This window comes from Beauveria bassiana, assembly GCF_000280675.1.
Source record: "Beauveria bassiana ARSEF 2860 unplaced genomic scaffold BBA_S00017, whole genome shotgun sequence".
Taxonomy (NCBI): Eukaryota; Fungi; Ascomycota; class Sordariomycetes; order Hypocreales; family Cordycipitaceae; genus Beauveria; species Beauveria bassiana.
In genome coordinates this window covers 375,462-392,335 of record NW_007930852.1, presented here as the reverse complement: position 1 = coordinate 392,335, position 16,874 = coordinate 375,462, and the positions used below count along the sequence as shown (strand labels likewise).

The window sequence follows — 16,874 nt, the reverse complement described above, 5'->3', positions numbered from 1 at the left end:
TAATGATGTACACGGGACACGCTTTATTCGCATCTCGGTTAAGTTTTCGCTACTGTCTGCACAACTCCGTCTCACAATGTTCAGGAGGAATAGGTCACTCGAGTCCAATCTAGCAAAAAATAGGTGTGACATGCTCTGTAGTGAGCAAATCGTCTATTGTTCAGGGCCTATGTCATCTGAAGCTGGGGTGAAACGACGGGCAACGGCTGCTACCATGTGGCAAGCCGCGCACCAAGCTCAAAATTGGCCTGCGACAAGGCACGACGTTTCAGGTTCAACAGCCAGGGTTGCAGAGCCAAACCAAACAGGGAGAAATCTTCATGTACTGGCAAAGACGGCAATGCCATGCCGATGCGGGCCAAGTCCATCCATCCCGTGGGGATTAATCCGTACATTTTCGATTTCATCCACTTTCGAGTCGCTGATGCGGCGATACCCTGCAGCAACGCGGGGGACCGGCAGGGCCGGGAGGTCAACTTTCCGGGGGGGACTGAGACGTTAATGTGGCATGTGGGAATGATGGCTCTTGCAAAAGCGTCTGGAGAGAAAAAAAGGTACTCGTACAGCACCTGTACTAGCATCGTGTGATGAGGACAGGACCGGCTAGCTGGCCCCGTTTGATGTTGACAATTTTGTAGTGAGGTACGAACAAGGCAAGCCAAGAGGGCATTTCTAGGCAAGCAGCTGCTAATCTTGTTTTACTTTGGTGTTGTGTTTGCTCAAGGGCGGCTTGGCGGCTCGTAATAAACTCGGCTGCCAAGATGCCAGGCGAAAGAAGGCTGGGCTGAGGCTGGGTAGCCCGGGCATTTGCGGTGGTGGTTGAAAGGGGGAACACGCCGTGTTTTTTTTTTTCGGCTCTAGGTTCGCGCCTTTATGCTTGGCGACGCGGCTATGCAAAGCAAAAGGGGGGGGATCTGTGCCTGTTGTCGTTGCCCGTCCAGTATTGCAATTATCCCCTCCCCCCTCCCCCCCTTATCGTCTTTTCAGTAATTTTTTCTCTTCGTGCCCTTGTTGGTTATAGCTACAGTTGTAACTAATCCAGGTCAGGCGAGTTCAAGTTGGCCCTCCAGCCCCGTTAATTACCCCTGGCAGTAGCGCAAGCTATTGCCCGTTATTTTTACGTTAAAATAGTGGAGACGAGGTGCTATATACCGGACCCCACCTCTGGACGAGACTGGAATCAAGTTGAGAGCTAAAATTAACTAGTTATTGTCGAAAGTGTTGTGTCTGGTGCTGTAGCGGGGTGCCGAGCCAATGGCTGCTGACCCAGGGACTTGGCTAGCGACGGGTTTCGTAGTTGCGCTGCTGGTATTTACAATGTGATGGCCAACACATCCAATCGTCCATTATACGCGTAAATAGCTATAAAAAAAAGCCCAAGGACTGCAGGCATCCTGCTCCCCGCTATATCCGCGTAGATTGCCCTGTCGTTTTCTCCTCGTCAGTTCTGCGGGGAGCCGTCGGCACTGCATGTCAGTGAGTGGAGAGGGTGGCATACGGAGGACTAGAAGGCTGGGCAGTATAATAAGCTGGGCACGAGCGATTGAGGGCTCAAGAGACAATTGCAACAAAGTTGGTATTGGACTGCATTGTCTAGACTGGCTCGTGGTCGTGACGGCTGGCTGCAGCTGTGGTACATAAAACGGCTGAATACGGCGAGCGGCTCGAGTTACAGAATTGGACGTCTTCCTATTTAGAGTACGGACACTGTTTCTTCTTTTCTTCTTTTGGGTTTCCTTTTTGTCTTGCTCGTCGGTTATTTGCATGCCAGCCAACAGTCGCATACCATGGGAGACCTTCAACAGGATAGGTACACCGTATTTATTAGAGCTAATCTTCTGTTAGTGCCTCGGCGCCAGTGACCAGACATGGCTTGTTTCGAGTACCTCCATCTCCCACCCAACACCAAGGAAATGTCAAGTACTGCACAGCCCATTTTGGCTCCACTTCCCTGGCACGCCCGGTCGATGGATTATCGCCCCCAACCCCGCCAGCCGCCTCTACGTCGCTGTGATTTGCTGCAGATTTGGTGCAGGCCGCAGTGGGCGCCTGCAGCACCTTCAAGTTCAGCGCTCTCATGCGCTGTAGCATCGAGCAAATGTCAGATCCCTGCACGTTGAGCCAATCATGGTTAGTCTAGCCATAGCCATCTGCCAAGGTCGGCATTGTCTAGCCCAGCCAAATGTGTCCCCACCCACTCGCTGTGCAAGGGGCCGCTTCGTTCCTCTGTCAGGCGGCGCAGCCAAATCCATCCCCAAGGAACCCCCCCCTTACTTCCCTGGTAATCAATCATCTTGGCGAGCTGCCGCCTTTTTTCTTCTCCCAACCCATCACCAACCATTTCGTGATTCATCCTCATCTTCTTCCTTTTCTCAGCACGTTGACGTATTTCTTGACAAAATAAGGGAACCGAGCGGCAAGCGGCAAGCGGCAAATTCTTTGTCCCCCTCCTGCTTCTTCACCCCTTTGTCGACACTCGCTATCTCGTCTTCTCCTTTCGTTATTATTTGTTTCTTCATTTTTGAGTCGTCCATTCAACTTACACCCTGCGTTTGTCTTTCTCTGGTAGAAAACATTTTTCTCTTTTTTTTCTAAGCGCCTGCGCATCGCTTCTCTTCAGCGTCCTTCGAACAAACACTTCGAGAGCCCACCGAATCTTACTCGCTGACAGCATTCTACCCCCTCGCCTCCGAACGCGACCTCGTATCCTCCTCGCCTCAGTCAAAACCATGCGGTCCTTTCTCAAGGCGCCGCTACTATTGCTAGCAGCCGCCGCCTCTCTGCTCTCGCCCGCCCATGCCGACAGAAAGTTACAGTCTCTCGCCCTCAGCACCTGTCAGGACAACTCGGGCTTCTCCGCCTCTCTCTTCAGGGTCACCTTCACTCCCAACAACAATACCGCTTTTATCTCCATGGTCGCTACCTCGTCCATCCACGGCTATGTCAACTTCGATGTCAGTGTTCAGGCCTACGGCTACCAGATTATTCGCCAGGCTGTCGATCCCTGCAAGACAACCCTCTCTGGTCTCTGCCCCATGGTCGCCGGTAAGATTCCTCTCGACTTCAACCTCAACCTAGGCGAAGGTGCCGCTGCCAACATACCCGGAATTGCCTACGCCATTCCCGATCTCGACGCCAAGGTCCGCGTTCTCATCAACTCCACCGACGGTTCTGGCGCCATTGCCTGTGTCGAGGCCGACATCTCCAACGGAAAGACGGTCGACTTGGCTGGAGTCAAGTGGGCTACCGCCATTATTTCTGGCCTGGCCCTCATCTCCTCTGCCATTGTCAACGGTCTCGGCCAGTACAATACGGCCGCTCACGTCGCCGCCAACTCGCTTTCGCTCTTTGGCTACTTCCAGTCCCAGGCCATTGTCGGCCTCACCAGCGTCAAGATGCCCCCCATTGTCATGGCATGGACTCAGGATTTCCAATGGTCCCTCGGCATCATTCGTGTTGGCTTTCTCCAGGATCTCACTACTTGGTATCAACGTGCTACCGGTGGCAAGCCTTCCACCATCTTTGACTCCATGCTCACCCGCTCTGTTCTGGTTCAAAAGAGAGGCCTCGACGTGGCCGAGGCTACTGTCAACACCGGCGTCGACTTGTTTAATCGCGCCGTCGCCATGGCCCCCAAGGTCGTCCACTCCATTGCCAAGCGCGCCAACATCGAGACTAGCCAGGGCACATACGTTGTCTACGGTATTCAGCGTGTGGCTTTCCGCGCCAAGATCGAGACCACGAATCTCTTCATGACTGGTCTCATTTTTTTCGTTCTGTTTGGCTTCTTCACCGTCCTTGGTGTCGCCGCTTTTAAGGGCATCTGCGAGCTTCTTGCCAAAAATCAAATCATGAAAAACGACCGCTTCCTCGATTTCCGTAATGGCTGGCTCACCGTGCTCAAAGGTATCCTCTACCGCGTTGCGCTTCTCGGCTTCCCCGGCGTCACTCTTCTCTGCCTGTGGGAGTTTACCCAGATTGATTCGCCCGCCGAAGTTGTCTTGGCCGTTGTTTTTCTCTTTGGTCTAGTCGTTACTCTCGGCTGGGGTGCCAGCAAGGTCATTCGCATCGCCCGCCGCTCCATCGTCATGCACAAGAACCCGGCCTACATTCTCTTCTCCGACCCTCAGGCTCTCAATCGCTGGGGTTTCCTCTACATGCAATTCCGCGCCTCTGCATATTACTGTATCGTCCCTGTCCTTGTCTATGCCCTCATCAAGTCCATGGTCATTGCTTTTGGCCAGAATAACTCGGTTGCCCAGGCCATCTGCCTGCTCATTGTCGAAGTTGGCGCTCTGATTGCCGCTTCTGTCATGAGACCATGGATGGACAAGCCTACGAACTCCTTCAACATTGCCATCTGCGTCATTAACTTCCTAAACGCCGTCTTTCTCCTCATTTTTTCCAACATCTTTAGCGCTCCTACGCTCATGATTGGTATTGTCGGTGTCGTTCTCTTTGTTCTCAACGCCGCCTTCTCTCTCATTCTACTCCTCATGGTCATCATATCTACCACCATCAGCTTCTTCCGCAAGAACCCCGATGCCCGCTACCAGTACATGGCCGACGATCGCGCTTCCTTTATGAAGTCCCAGACCCAACTCAACGGCAACACTGAACTCGATGCTCTCGGTGCCACTGCCCGTGGCGACAAGATGGGTGGCTACAAAGCTCCTGTTGACCTTGACGATGACCATGACTCTCTTCTCGACCCTGGCCGCCAGGATCCTTTTTCATCCAACAATCAGTCGCAGACGTCTTTCCACCAGGGCGGTCAGGGCCCCAGATCGCCCGTCAACCCCTCGATGCCCCTGTTCCCAGGTGCTCGGTCTGAGAGCCCCTACCGCTCGCAGTCGCCAAGTCCATCACAGTCCAACCCATACGGCAACCAGGCGTCCCTGGGTCCTTCGCCTCAAAGAGGGCCGATTCCTAACCGCGGGCCGTCTCCACAGCACGGCCGAGCACCTTCGCCGCAGATGAACCGCGGGCCGTCACCGCAAATGCAAAGTCGCGGGCCTTCACCTCAGATGCAGAGTCGTGGACCTCCTCCACAGCAGCGTGCACCGCCTCCTGGCCAAGGCAATTATAGACAACAAAACTCGTCCAGGTAAATAATGCACTCTCGGTCTATCAATCATAACACTAACAAATCATAGTCCTTGGCAGCGTGGAGCGGGATACGACCACTAAACGACTCCTTTGACACGAGTTTCCTTGTCCCGAGTTTGATTGCATAGCTGACTCTAGAGCCTTGCCATATTGGCCTCGGGCTTGCCATAATTGATAATTGTTGGATGAGCCGCCAATCTGCTTTTTTTGGTTCTGAAACTGGCGTTGGGATGGTTTTTGCGGCGCCCTCAAGTAGTTGTTTCTACCGGTACCTTGTATATATTTGATATTGGGAAGGTAGAAGCAAAGGATTTTTAGGGTACCTGTCTACGGACAAACAAAGTATTTTATTACCTTTTGCGAGTCAGTGAAGGTGAAGTGACGTAGCAAAGCATATGGAGTTGGAGGTTTCGTGCAAGTGATTGTTTCTCTCATATATTCATGCTTTGAAATGGTTGACCATGAAAGCATTCAAGCACAAGTTACTAACAAGGTTAATGATGGCCCGTATCGTAAACTCAATTCATCCAAGTCGGCACAGACGGAGTCCCGTGTTCTCTACCAGGTGCAGGCGACCTCGCCTGTAGGCCAGGCCGCCCACATTTTTCCGTCGCACAGGTACTCATCGGTCAGGGTGTAGCAGCGCTTGACACCGCCCGGGTCGACCCAGTGTGCGCGGCCCTGCTTCCAGTCCATGCAGACGGAGTGCGTACCGGAGCAAATGGTAAAGGTTTTACAGCCGTCCTTGAAGATTTGTACCTTTTGACAGCCGCACGTGCCCCACCAGCGCAGGAAGTAGAACCATTCGCTCCAGCGCAGCTTGTTGCTCAAGACGTCGAAGCCGAAGCGCGAGTCGGGGCAATTGGACTGGTTGCAGCCGCTGCGGCGCGCGAGGGAGGAGGAGAGGGCCAGGTCTGTCGTCATGTTGAGAGAGAGCGAGTCGTCGTCGAGGGAAATGTCGGCGTCGATGTCGACGTCGGCGGGAGTGGGCGACGACTCGCTCTCTAAGGCCTCGGCCTCGACAGGGGAGGCGAGAAGCTGCCCGGCCAGCGCGAGGACGGCGGCAAGAGGGCCGAGAAAGGATCTCATATTGAAGCTTTGCAGCTTGAACCCGTGTTAGTATAATGACGCCGGGGAGGGGGGTTCAACGAGGAGAAGAAGAGAGACTGACTGTTGAAGGGTTTCAAAACGTTGTTATCGTATCCGAAGATAACTCAGAGCTTGTCTTGTTCGACCTGTTTCCTCCTCCAGATATGGTGAAGTATTCGACCTTTTTATATTCCACGCATCCTGCTTGCTTTGCCCAGTACGGCGCGCAGAACTTGTTGTCTCAGACCTCTTTACAGAGGGCGTTGATGCAAAGCGACCACGACAAAGAAGAAGAGAAGAAAAAATGCGCGCTCGGAGCATGATCGGCTGATGAACGCGTCAAGGCTCGACGAGTGTTTGGAATTGTTCATGTTGATCAAGCGACCTCGTTTGATGTTTTACGCACGCGGGCGCAACTTGTAGCTTTGCGGTTCTGGCTGGCTGGGCTCCGAGACCTCTTGGTGAGCCGGGCGCAAGCGCAATATCCGACAGGGGTTGTTTGCAGACGGCGTGCAAGGACGGGATGATGCAGTTTGGTTCGATTTGTCGTTCTGGCCATGTTTGACTCAACCCCGCGGTTGATTTAGCGAGTGCAGGGTAAAAAAAATAGGTATGGATTCAATCTTGATGCTGCCGAGCGGGGGAGAGGGGGACTCAGTGAGCTCGGACCCGACTGTCTTGCCAATTGACAACAAGAATGGTGATCCGGGTTTCTATTCACGGAAAGTACCTGTCCAAACTGCCGCAACCCATTTAGAAACAGCAGCGAGCTGATGCGGTGAAAGTCGATCTGCAGAACTCTTCAACGCGAGGCAGACAAAGTTTTGAAGTGCATTTCAGCCGTTGAGATAAGCATAACAGCGGAAAAAAGCCCCCCGCAATCCGAGCCGCTAATCAGCGTCAAGTGCCCGCTGTAGCGTGCAATCATTTCCACTGGGAAATGCTAAATTTAGCCACAAACGGGCCTGCCCGTTCCCCGTTCCGCGCATCGTTTGTTCTCCCCAAACCACCTCGATCAAATATGCACTTTACACACGTGCAATCACACCCCCTTGCGCAGTTCGTCCCCATCAACAGCCTATCATGACGACCCGGCTCCAGGAAGCCGATCCCACGCGGCAGAAGCGATGGGCACCCAAAGTCCGCACAGGATGCCAAACTTGCCGGTAGGTGCCGAGCAAGCCCCCCCCCCCCCCCCCCCCTTCCCCCGGTTGAAGTGTCTCAGTATTGACTGACTTGCTCGTCTCGCGCCGTTGTGTGTATGTTAGAGTCCGCCGAATCAAGTGCGACGAGACGCACCCTCGCTGTAAAAAGTGCATCGCCAGAGGACTTACCTGCGCATATACGCTGCGCCATCGCCCCGTTCTATCGGCGTCGCAGCAGTCCCGGCCGCTAGCGCCGAAACTAACACCGTCCTCGCCGTCGTCGTCTTCGTCGTCTTCGCCTCTTGTTGCGCAGGCCGAGCCCCCGAACTGGCATTTCATGGAAGCGATCCGGTATTGTACGTTCCCGCCAACTCCTCAGCCTGACAACACCCTCGGCCGCTAATTGCAATCGCTGGCAGACTGCGCCTTTGTCAGGCCGATCCGCGTGGCCGAGCATGGCACGCACGACATCCAGGACCCGCCGTTTCACACCGGCGACGCCATGGCGGCGCGTTTCGTCTGCCAGATCATTGGGTACCAGGCCGTGACCGTGTCCCGGCGCCGCGGCCGGCTCGTGTCGTTTTGGGAGGAGCCGCAGTTTGCGGCGATGCGGCAAAACTACTCGCGCTACCTGATCGAGTTTCTCGGCATGGTCAACCGCTGCATCCGGGGCAGTGGGAGCGGCGGCGGCACATCGCGCGCATTTCACTACCTCTGGAACTTGCTCTCGTTTGACCTCACGCTCAACGAGTCGCTGTGGCAGGCCCACGTCAAGGGCGCCCTCGCTTATGCGCAGCTCGTGGGTGGCCCTAGAGCGGCCCTGAGCCTGCCTGGGCCGACAATCTTCTTTAGACAATTGGTTCTGTAAGCCCTGCTCCTTTGATCTCCACGCACGATAGCACTACGTGTGGTGACGCTGACCCAACTACCAAATTAGCCAAGCGATTGTGAGCAATGCCACCAGCCCCACGACGCATCAAATCACCGGTCATCTCGGCTACACCGACGACGACATCAGGACTATACTCGCTGACGAGGACAGTACGCGGCCCTTTCCAGTAGAGTTGGTCGTGGTTTTGAGACACATTACGCAAGTCCGAGTCCACGCTGCATCTCGGACAAGAAGGAATTCGGAATTGCGGCAACGCATGCAGCATCTGTTTCAACAGATCAACGCTTTTGACCCGCATGCGTGGGCCGACGAGCTCGAGTTTTACCGCGGAGCCGTCACGCCCGCCATCGGCCGGCTCTTCCAGCTCGCGACCCGTCTCTACGGCCTCCTCTCGCTGCCCGCGTCCATAGCCGCTCCACAGCCATCCCTGCTCGCGGTCACCAGCCCTGACATTGCCAGTCTGCGCGTCTCGCAGCGCACCGAGCTGCTGGCTTGTCTCCGCGACACCTGGCCGGCCTTGCCAGATACGACCAACATGTCGTGGCCGCTGCTAGTAGCGGGCGTGGCCGCGGCGGACGGCCCGGCAGAGGACAGGGAATTTGTGGCGCGCTGTCTGGACAGGACGTGGCGGAACCCGCTGGGCGATGTCGCGCCGTTGCTGGTGTTGGAGAAGCTGCGGGCGTTTTGGAAGTCGGGTAAACGCGGCTGGGAGGATTGCTTCGACGAGCCTACCCCAAGGTGAAAGGGAGCCAGACGTTGGATAAGCCTGCCCTCTGACTTCCATTTCGACTTTTTTTCAAATCAATTGCATTTTCTGTGGAGATTGGACTGTGAGAAAAAAGGTATCCACAGGGCCAAAAAGAGGTGACTTTGAAAAGGTTTACTATTTGGAGGAATAGATTCCATTTTACAAGGCTGGGGGCCAAGTTCTGCTATTGGCTCGATGTAGCCGCCCAGAATGGCGAATGCCGAATTTCAACGTCCAGCCGCCGACATGCGCCACGCCCCTATTATTCTGCAGCTCAAAGCACCGAAAAACCTGTAACGAGGTCCAATCAATGAGCTCTAGCTATTTCAACACTTTATCTTAGAAACTGTATGCAGGGACAACAATGCAGTTGCGGAGCGGCCACAACAGCAGGCGGAACACCTATCAACGAGGAACATGGCCAGGATCATGAAGCATAGTGTCTGCGGGGGGCTATAGTAACCCTTCAATGTTCGAGGTATCGAATGGGTGATCGTTGCCCGATAGAGATGTGTTCTCTTCGCATTTAAACACCATGTAGCCAGCCATGTCGTCCTCGCTGACATCCATCCTCGAGAACCTCTTGTATCTACCACACAATCTCAACAAGACAGAAATGGCGGACGTCGCTCTGGGAGTCGTGGGCGTGGCCCCCGTCGTGCTGCAGTACGTATGCCCTCTTGCCCTCAGAATCCATCACATACTAATCAATAGCCACTCAGAGCGGGCATAGAGACCATCAAGTTCTGCAAAGCCATCAAAAACGCCCCGGAGGACTTTTACGAGCAGGTAGTGAGAGTCGAGAACAACTGGTTGCAGATCAAGCACCAGCTCGACCAGGACCGCACGGATGCCATGACCGAGGAGCAGCGCCAGTCCCATCGCGAAACCACCAGAATCACCCTGTTTAAGTTGGAGACTGTCCACAAAGAACTGCTGGACATTTCGAAGAGCATTCGGCCGGGTGAGGCCCGGGATAGTGACCTGCATCGCCGCATGCGTGTGCGCTTTGCCTGCAAAAAGCAAGCACTGGTTGATGCAATCGATGTTTTGGAGCAATGGCGAGGACTGCTAAAGGCTTCCAGTGTGTTGGTAAATAGCAGTCAGGAGAGCATGGTTTGCAGCCCCGGACCTGGCATGACGCCCAGCAGCACAGGTGGCGAAAGCGCCACCGTCGTTTGTGGGCAGACGAAGTCATTCGAACTGGGAAAGTTTCTCCCAGCTGAGACTCTGCGTAATGTCAAACGCATCCCCGTTGCAATGTCAAGCTTCTCTGTCATTACCATGAACCAGAACCGATACCTTATCGACGCCTTCAGCTACGACCCGGCTCCGCCGCGTTCGGCATGCCCCATTTCCCGAGACGTCCGAACTCTGGCCCGGAAGATAGAGGCAAGCCAAGACCATCTTGCCGGACTCTTGTCCTGCAAGGGCGTCGTGGCAAGCAACACAACGGGCCCAAGTAGTCTTGCTCTCCTCTTCCGGCTGCCAGCGGGCTTTACCGAACCGCGCAGCCTCCGCGACACTCTCATGTCTACCCCCGCACCGCCGCTCTCAGACATTGTGCAGATTGGACAGAACATTGCCGAAGCCATCAGCCTGGTACATGCCTTTGGATTCGTCCACAAGAACATCAGGCCGGAAACGGTAGTCATTCGGCGCGACGAGACATCTGGCCGGCCGTCTGCGTTTCTGATCGGGTTTGAGAAGCTGCGGCTCGACCTTGGTATGACGCACAAACTCGGCGATGAGATTTGGGGCCAAAACTTGTACCGACACCCTAGTCGCCATGGCCAATCCCCAGTGGACTATTTTGTCATGCAGCATGACATTTACAGTCTTGGGGTGTGCTTGCTCGAGATTGGACTGTGGGAGTCGTTTGTGCATACCGAGCAAACCGGGTCGTCGTCGGCGACCAGGACACGGCCGTCGGACTGGTTCCAGCAAAACGCCAAAAGATCAGAGGGAGGCAGTCCTGTGCTTCTGAAACAAGACTTGGTGGCATTGGCAAGTGATCTTTTGCCGCGGCGGATGGGTTATCTGTACACGAATCTTGTCAAGACGTGCTTGACCTGTCTGGATACCAACAATGAGGATTTCGGCGACGAGTCTGAATTCTTGGATGGCGATGGAATACTAGTGGGAGTTCGATATGTCGAAAAGGTATGTGTTTCATCACTCTAAAGATGATTATAAGCTGATCAATAAGGTCCTCCTTCAATTCCAAAGGATTCACATGTAGATGGCTAGATAGATTACGACAAAATTGGTGAAGGTTGCAAGTTGGCCGGCAGGCAGTAGTGCCAATCAGCGAGTCCTTTCTAAGCTGTGAAGAACAGAATGTGTGTCAGGGTTATTATCCTAGTTAGCTTTCTCGACTTTATCATGCCGAATTATTCGCCCTCAGAGGAAGCATCGTCCACTTACTTGCACGAGGCCACCTTGCTCGTACCACGTCCACTTCGCACTACATTGTAGGTAGACATTGACCGTTCAATTTACACATGGACGAGCAACATATTCCAATAGTAGAATATTATCCGAATCCCCATTATTAAGTAAGATAAAGTAACAAAACACCTTTGGCTCCCATGTTTTCCATGCGCCAACATTTGCCCGTATCCAACCTTACATTTTCAATCCCTTGCCACGTAATACATCCATCTCCTTTACTCATCCAGCCAGATATAATACCCATCGTTCCACCCCGTATATCATACAAGATAATCCAGTATCAAAAATTTGCCCACTGCCTAATACCCAAAATAATAATACTCCTACAAAGGAAAAAAACTCAACGACTGCGAGAAAAGAATATCATGTCAAAAATGACATCAAAGAAGAGACTGTAAAAGAAATAAATTCCGTCAAGGTGGAGAGGACGATTCGTGTTCGCTGATTGTTCTGGCTTGTTGTACAGAGGAACATGGCATTGCTTCCGATGCCGCTTGCGAAGAAAAAGAAAAGTCGAAAGGCTTGAAGTGCTCAAGAAAAGATTGGCAAAGGAATTCCAAGGCAATAAAAAGCCAGGGTGCCTCGAAAGTGGATATAATGCTTATAATAGTACTTTTTTCCTCGTTGTCGATGGAAAAAGAAGAAAGAGCGCGGCCATCATGGTGTTTGCGCTCGGGCCAGGTTTCGTGCTTCGTTAGCTGCCGCAGCAGTGCGGCAAGCAGTGCAAACGTCCCCCAAACACCATCCCCAATTGCAAGTTTTTTTTTTGCAACTCTTGCACCACAAGGAGATATGATGCATCTCCTTACTCGGTCATATTCGCTCGAGGCAGCGGCGGTCGCTGTAATCCGGCGGTTTGTCAAAGCTCAAACCCTTGCTCGCGGAGCTTCCGGATATCCCCTCCCGCCGCGGCCACCGCCTTCATCGCTGCCTCGCTCAGGCGTCTCCTGCGCTCCTGTGCCTCTTTTTCGCGCCGCGCCTTTGTCTTGGAGCTTCCGCTAGGCGCCACGCCCGTCATGAGCACACCGCCGTCATTGGGCGTGAAATTCACGAATCCAATGCCTCCTCCGCCTCCACCTCCACCACCACCGCCGCCGCCGCCGACAAGTGTAAACCCACCGGCTTCGTCCGCGGAAAAGCTACCGCTGCCAGCGTCTCGTGACCGCCGCTTCTTGATGCCGCTGCTACTCGGAGTGCCGGGCACGCTAACGCGACCCGAGGCGCTACGCTGCGAGGATGATGCGGCTGACCCGCCGGAGCTGTGCCGCGACTGCCGTGTGCCACCGCCGCTGCCGTTGCCGCCGGGCGAGGGCGAGACCGATGTACCGCGCTGCTTGCGCATCGGACTCGAAGACGTGGTGCGGTGGTGGTGTCGCGCGCCAGAAGACGGGGCACGGGGCGGCCTCGCAGAGCGTGTATTCTCCGTGGGCACCGGTGGCGGCGGCGGCAGATACGTGTGCGCGTTGAGTGAGAGATCGTGGACGCTGCTGCTGCCGGGGCGCGGCTGTGGCATGTGAATCAAGAGCCCGTTGGGGGCCACGCGACCGGCGTCGGCGTGTACATCGTACGGCAGCTCGCCGTGCTGCGAGTGCATGGCCATATTTGCGTCTATATTCTTGGCTTCAATTGCTCCTCCACCGGCGGCGCCTCCCCACCAGAGTTCCTGCTGGCTACTGGCCGCCGACCACTGATGTTGCTGCGCGCCGTTGTGCTGCTGCTGCTGCTGCTGCTGCCACTGTTGCTGGAGCATGGCGGCGCTGCGCGTCGGCGAGTCCAGAGGCGTGCCGAGACCACCTTGGCTGTAGTACCGCATCTGCGGCGGCTGCGATTGCGGCTGCGGCGCGTGCGTCGGCGAAATCTCCCCGCCAAAGGGGTCCTCAAACTGGCCCGCAACGAAGCCGCCGCTGTTGGCGAGACCGGTATTAATCTGCAGTATAGGGGGGGACTCAGAAATTTGGTGCGCCTGCTGCTGCTGGTGCTGGTGCTGCTGCTGCTGGTGCTGCAGGGCATGCTGAGTGTGGGCGCGGTGAGCGCGGCGGCCGCGGGGGACGGGGGCCGCCGATTGCGCGCTGCCGGGCTTAATGGCCATGGGCGGGTTCTCCATGCTTGGGGAGACGGCGCGCTGCAGGGTCTGGCTGACCTTGCGCGTCTTGCGCATTGTGGTGGCCTTGCGAAACGTCGACGAGAGGGCGTCCACGATCTTCTTGCTCCTGCGAGCGTTGGTGGTGGTGTTTGCGGCGTTGGTGGTGGCGTTGACCGCGATGGCCGGGGCGGCGACGGGCGTCGGCGAGGCGGCGCGATCCGCAAACGTCCCGTCGCCCTTTTTCGGTGAGTGCAGTGAGATGCCCTCCAGACGCTCTAGCTCCGTGTCGGAGACGGTGACGCCGCTGGTGGTTGAATACATGGCTGCGGGGTCCTGCGCGAACATGGCGAGGGTGCTGGGGTCAACATCATAGCCGGCGGCACCGGGGTTGGAGCTCGACGACAGAAAGTCAAATTCGTCTGCGTTGGAGACGCCGGACGAGGTTGTGCTGCTCTCGCCATGAGCATGGTGGTGAGGGTGGTGGTGGTGGTGGGAAGGGTCCATGTAAAACGGCTCGGCGACGGCGACGGTGGCCGACGAGGTGCTGCCGTGGCCGGCCTCAAAGTCGAGGAACTGAGCAAAGAGGTCGTGCTGGGATTCGTCGAGGCCGGCGCTGGGAACGTCGGTGTCAGGCCAGGCGAAGCTGGGGTCCCGGTCGCCCGTGTCGACCGGGTAGGACGATGTCCAGAGAGCCATGGCCCTGAGGATGTATGATTATATGGAAGGGGTGCGATAGTATCAATCCGTTCAGGCAGGTAGGTATTGGAGATGCTGTCGAAGCTACGATGTGACTGCGACAGCAGAGTGGTGAGAGAAGGTTTGGTTCTTGCTCGAGTGTGAGCAGGTTTGTTGGTGACCCTATGAGTTGGAAGTGTATAAGTCAAGGCAGGGCCTCGAATCGGATTGGGTGACTGGGAGGGCGATTGTGACGAGAGAGTCCGGCGTGAAGCGGATCATGCAAAGTGAAGAACAGGCAACCACTGTCAACATGGAGAAGAGGAGTAAGGAAGAAGAGCAAAGGGTAGGGAAGAAGAGAGAGAGCAGTGGGCAAATGGTGTATATCGGGTATTTGTGGGGGGAGAGGGAAGCCGAGCAAGATGAGCAAAGAGGCAAGACGGACGGGCAGGACGGGTGGGCGGGCGGTAGCTGGGGCAGCGACAAGTTGTTGCGAGTTCCTGTCCCCCCCCCTCCCCATTTGCGGGCAACGTTAGCTTGCAAACCAGAGAGCTTCAGCCGTGATTGTCGTTTTCTCTTTGGTCCAAAGGCTCTGTGCCGTCTTGTGTGGAACCACGAAACGTTTTGGTCGTCCCCGGCAACGGGGGCGCAAAATTCTTCAGTGGTCTGTATGATGAGAGGGGAGAGTAATGTTTTACTTGCTGTATTTACTATGAAAGTTGGGCAGACAATGGGAGGGGGGGAGGACGTCAGAGACAGGAATGCTTGGGCGGGAAATGGAGATGCATTCCAGCAAGACGAGGTTTATGTGGGCATGGGATTGAATACACTAAGTTTTTTATGATTTTCGCAGAGGTGGGCAGAACCGAGAATGAGATGGGTTAGGAAAAGAGAAAGAGAGAGAGAGGCTAGTGCAAAAAGAGATGAATCGACAGATTTTGCCCAATTCTCTCCACTAGGCGACATCTACAACGAGGCTTGGCTACATTGAGGTGGTGGTGGTGGTGGGTGGTGCGAGCGAGAGACGGGCCTCACGCTTTTGGTTCTGGACATGGATGATGAAGTGGGGGGAAGGAAGTCATCAAGTTGAGGGAGGAGTGGGGGAGGGAACTGGTCAACGTATTGATTGAAAGGTCACTGGGAGATGAAGAAATTAAAAAAAAATAGAATAAAAAAAAACTATGATGCCCGTTTTGGGTGGTGGGATAAGACGAAAGAGAGAAAGAGAAAGAGGTGAATCTTAAAGACTGGGGAAGACAAACGACGTTGATTGGGTGTAATGCGGCAGCCCGATCACAGTCGGGAAGAGAGTTAACGAGCAGCTCCCAACTAGTTTGGATAGTCGTTTCTTTTCTTTTTCTTCTTGTTCTTTGCTGCAGGGTTGGCAGCTCTTTACTGGTTGTGCTGAGTGGATGAGTGATGGATGGCAGGCTGTGATCGGGGAGGAGCCCCATGATACGACGCTGGGAAGGGGCGCTGATGCCGATTGGTTGGTGGGATGCAGGGGGGAACCCGGGAGAGGAGTTGAAGAGATACAAACAAACAGGGGTGGTATTAATCGAGTGTGAGAAGGAATATGAAAAGAACAAATGATTCACGGAAGTTCACGCCCGCTGATAACGGGTGGGTGGCAGTGGTGACTGTGACAAGTAGCGCAGGCGGATGAGCGGAAACAATATTCAACGATGGGAAATAAGCCGAGTCGACAGGCCAGGCCATCTGGTGTCTCTGCTTTGGCATGGATGGCTTGCTTTGTACATGGTGCAAGCATCCACGGGGGATGAGTGTGTGTGTGTGTGTGTGTGTGGTGGGTGGGCATGCCAACGGCCGCAACATAGACTCATGGCCATTCAAGACCGTGTGACTGTGATGACAAACGCCTTTTTTCTGTTTGAATTGAATCCCTTTTTACCATATGATTTGTAACAAATTATTCATCTATCAGTACTTCCTCTTTCTCCGTTGTCCAGGTCTTTCATCACTAACACGACCCCCTCTGCGAGTAACAACGAAAAAAAAAAAAAAGGATAAATCATTCGACCAAACGTTACACTTTTCCCTGTCAAGACAATGAGGAAATGAGGAATCAAAAGTCGCATGTCGCCGGCCGATTAGGCTTTGCAAGGAAGGAAAGAGTAAAGAAAAAAAAGGCCCTTGCGGCCGGGCCGACGACAAACGGAACGACAATCGACAAAACGGCGTTTGTATATAGGTTGCGTCGAGCCAAGCCAATATAGCCCCCACAGACCGCGGGCTAGCGGCAGCCCTTTTTTTTTGTCCCCTTCCCAGGGCAAAAGTCGCAGGGTAAAAAGTTAAATTCAGCGCTTCGAGTCCCCTCTTCTAATGTTAGCAAAGTAGCTCCAAGAAGCAAAAAAATGTAGGACGATTTCAAAAGACAGGGAATTCGTCCAGAATTCTTCCGTGGCACCAACCCGCTTGCCGCTGTACATGGGGGGTGGTGGTGGTGGTGGTGGTGATGAGCAGCAGCTGCCTGCACGAGCTGGTACCTACCTTACCTCTGGAAAGGCGGGGTCGCGGAATCCACCCATTTCTGCCTCTCGTCCACCAACTACATAGTACGTACATCTGTCCGATGAAAGTGCCTTTGCAAACGTCTGGTGACTACATAACCTCCGTCAATCCAAATCCGACACTGTCGTCAACAAGCGTTCTTTGCGG

General features: G+C 54.6%; 5 protein-coding genes across 5 annotated transcripts; 3 read left to right on the top strand and 2 right to left on the bottom strand.

Annotated features, from left to right (window-relative positions):
* Window positions 1-2,729: 2,729 nt before the first annotated feature.
* BBA_06130 (calcium-related spray protein) lies at window positions 2,730-5,190 on the top strand (the record flags this gene model as incomplete). Its single annotated transcript, XM_008601227.1, has 2 exons — window positions 2,730-5,107; window positions 5,157-5,190. 2 exons carry the CDS (start codon window positions 2,730-2,732, stop codon window positions 5,188-5,190), a joined length of 2,412 nt encoding a protein of 803 aa, XP_008599449.1.
* A 477-nt stretch (window positions 5,191-5,667) lies between these two features.
* BBA_06129 (uncharacterized protein) lies at window positions 5,668-6,198 on the bottom strand (the record flags this gene model as incomplete). The annotated part of the gene is made up of 1 exon (XM_008601226.1): window positions 5,668-6,198. One exon carries the CDS (start codon window positions 6,196-6,198, stop codon window positions 5,668-5,670), a length of 531 nt encoding a protein of 176 aa, XP_008599448.1.
* A 1,647-nt stretch (window positions 6,199-7,845) lies between these two features.
* Window positions 7,846-8,977, top strand: BBA_06128 (C6 zinc finger domain-containing protein; the record flags this gene model as incomplete). The annotated part of the gene is made up of 2 exons (XM_008601225.1): window positions 7,846-8,207; window positions 8,281-8,977. The coding sequence occupies 2 exons, from the start codon at window positions 7,846-7,848 to the stop codon at window positions 8,975-8,977; spliced, it is 1,059 nt and encodes a 352-aa protein (XP_008599447.1).
* Window positions 8,978-9,530: 553 nt separating this feature from the next.
* Window positions 9,531-11,167, top strand: BBA_06127 (serine/threonine protein kinase; the record flags this gene model as incomplete). The annotated part of the gene is made up of 2 exons (XM_008601224.1): window positions 9,531-9,653; window positions 9,698-11,167. 2 exons carry the CDS (start codon window positions 9,531-9,533, stop codon window positions 11,165-11,167), a joined length of 1,593 nt encoding a protein of 530 aa, XP_008599446.1.
* A 1,129-nt stretch (window positions 11,168-12,296) lies between these two features.
* Window positions 12,297-14,216, bottom strand: BBA_06126 (uncharacterized protein; the record flags this gene model as incomplete). Its single annotated transcript, XM_008601223.1, has 1 exon — window positions 12,297-14,216. One exon carries the CDS (start codon window positions 14,214-14,216, stop codon window positions 12,297-12,299), a length of 1,920 nt encoding a protein of 639 aa, XP_008599445.1.
* Window positions 14,217-16,874: the final 2,658 nt, after the last annotated feature.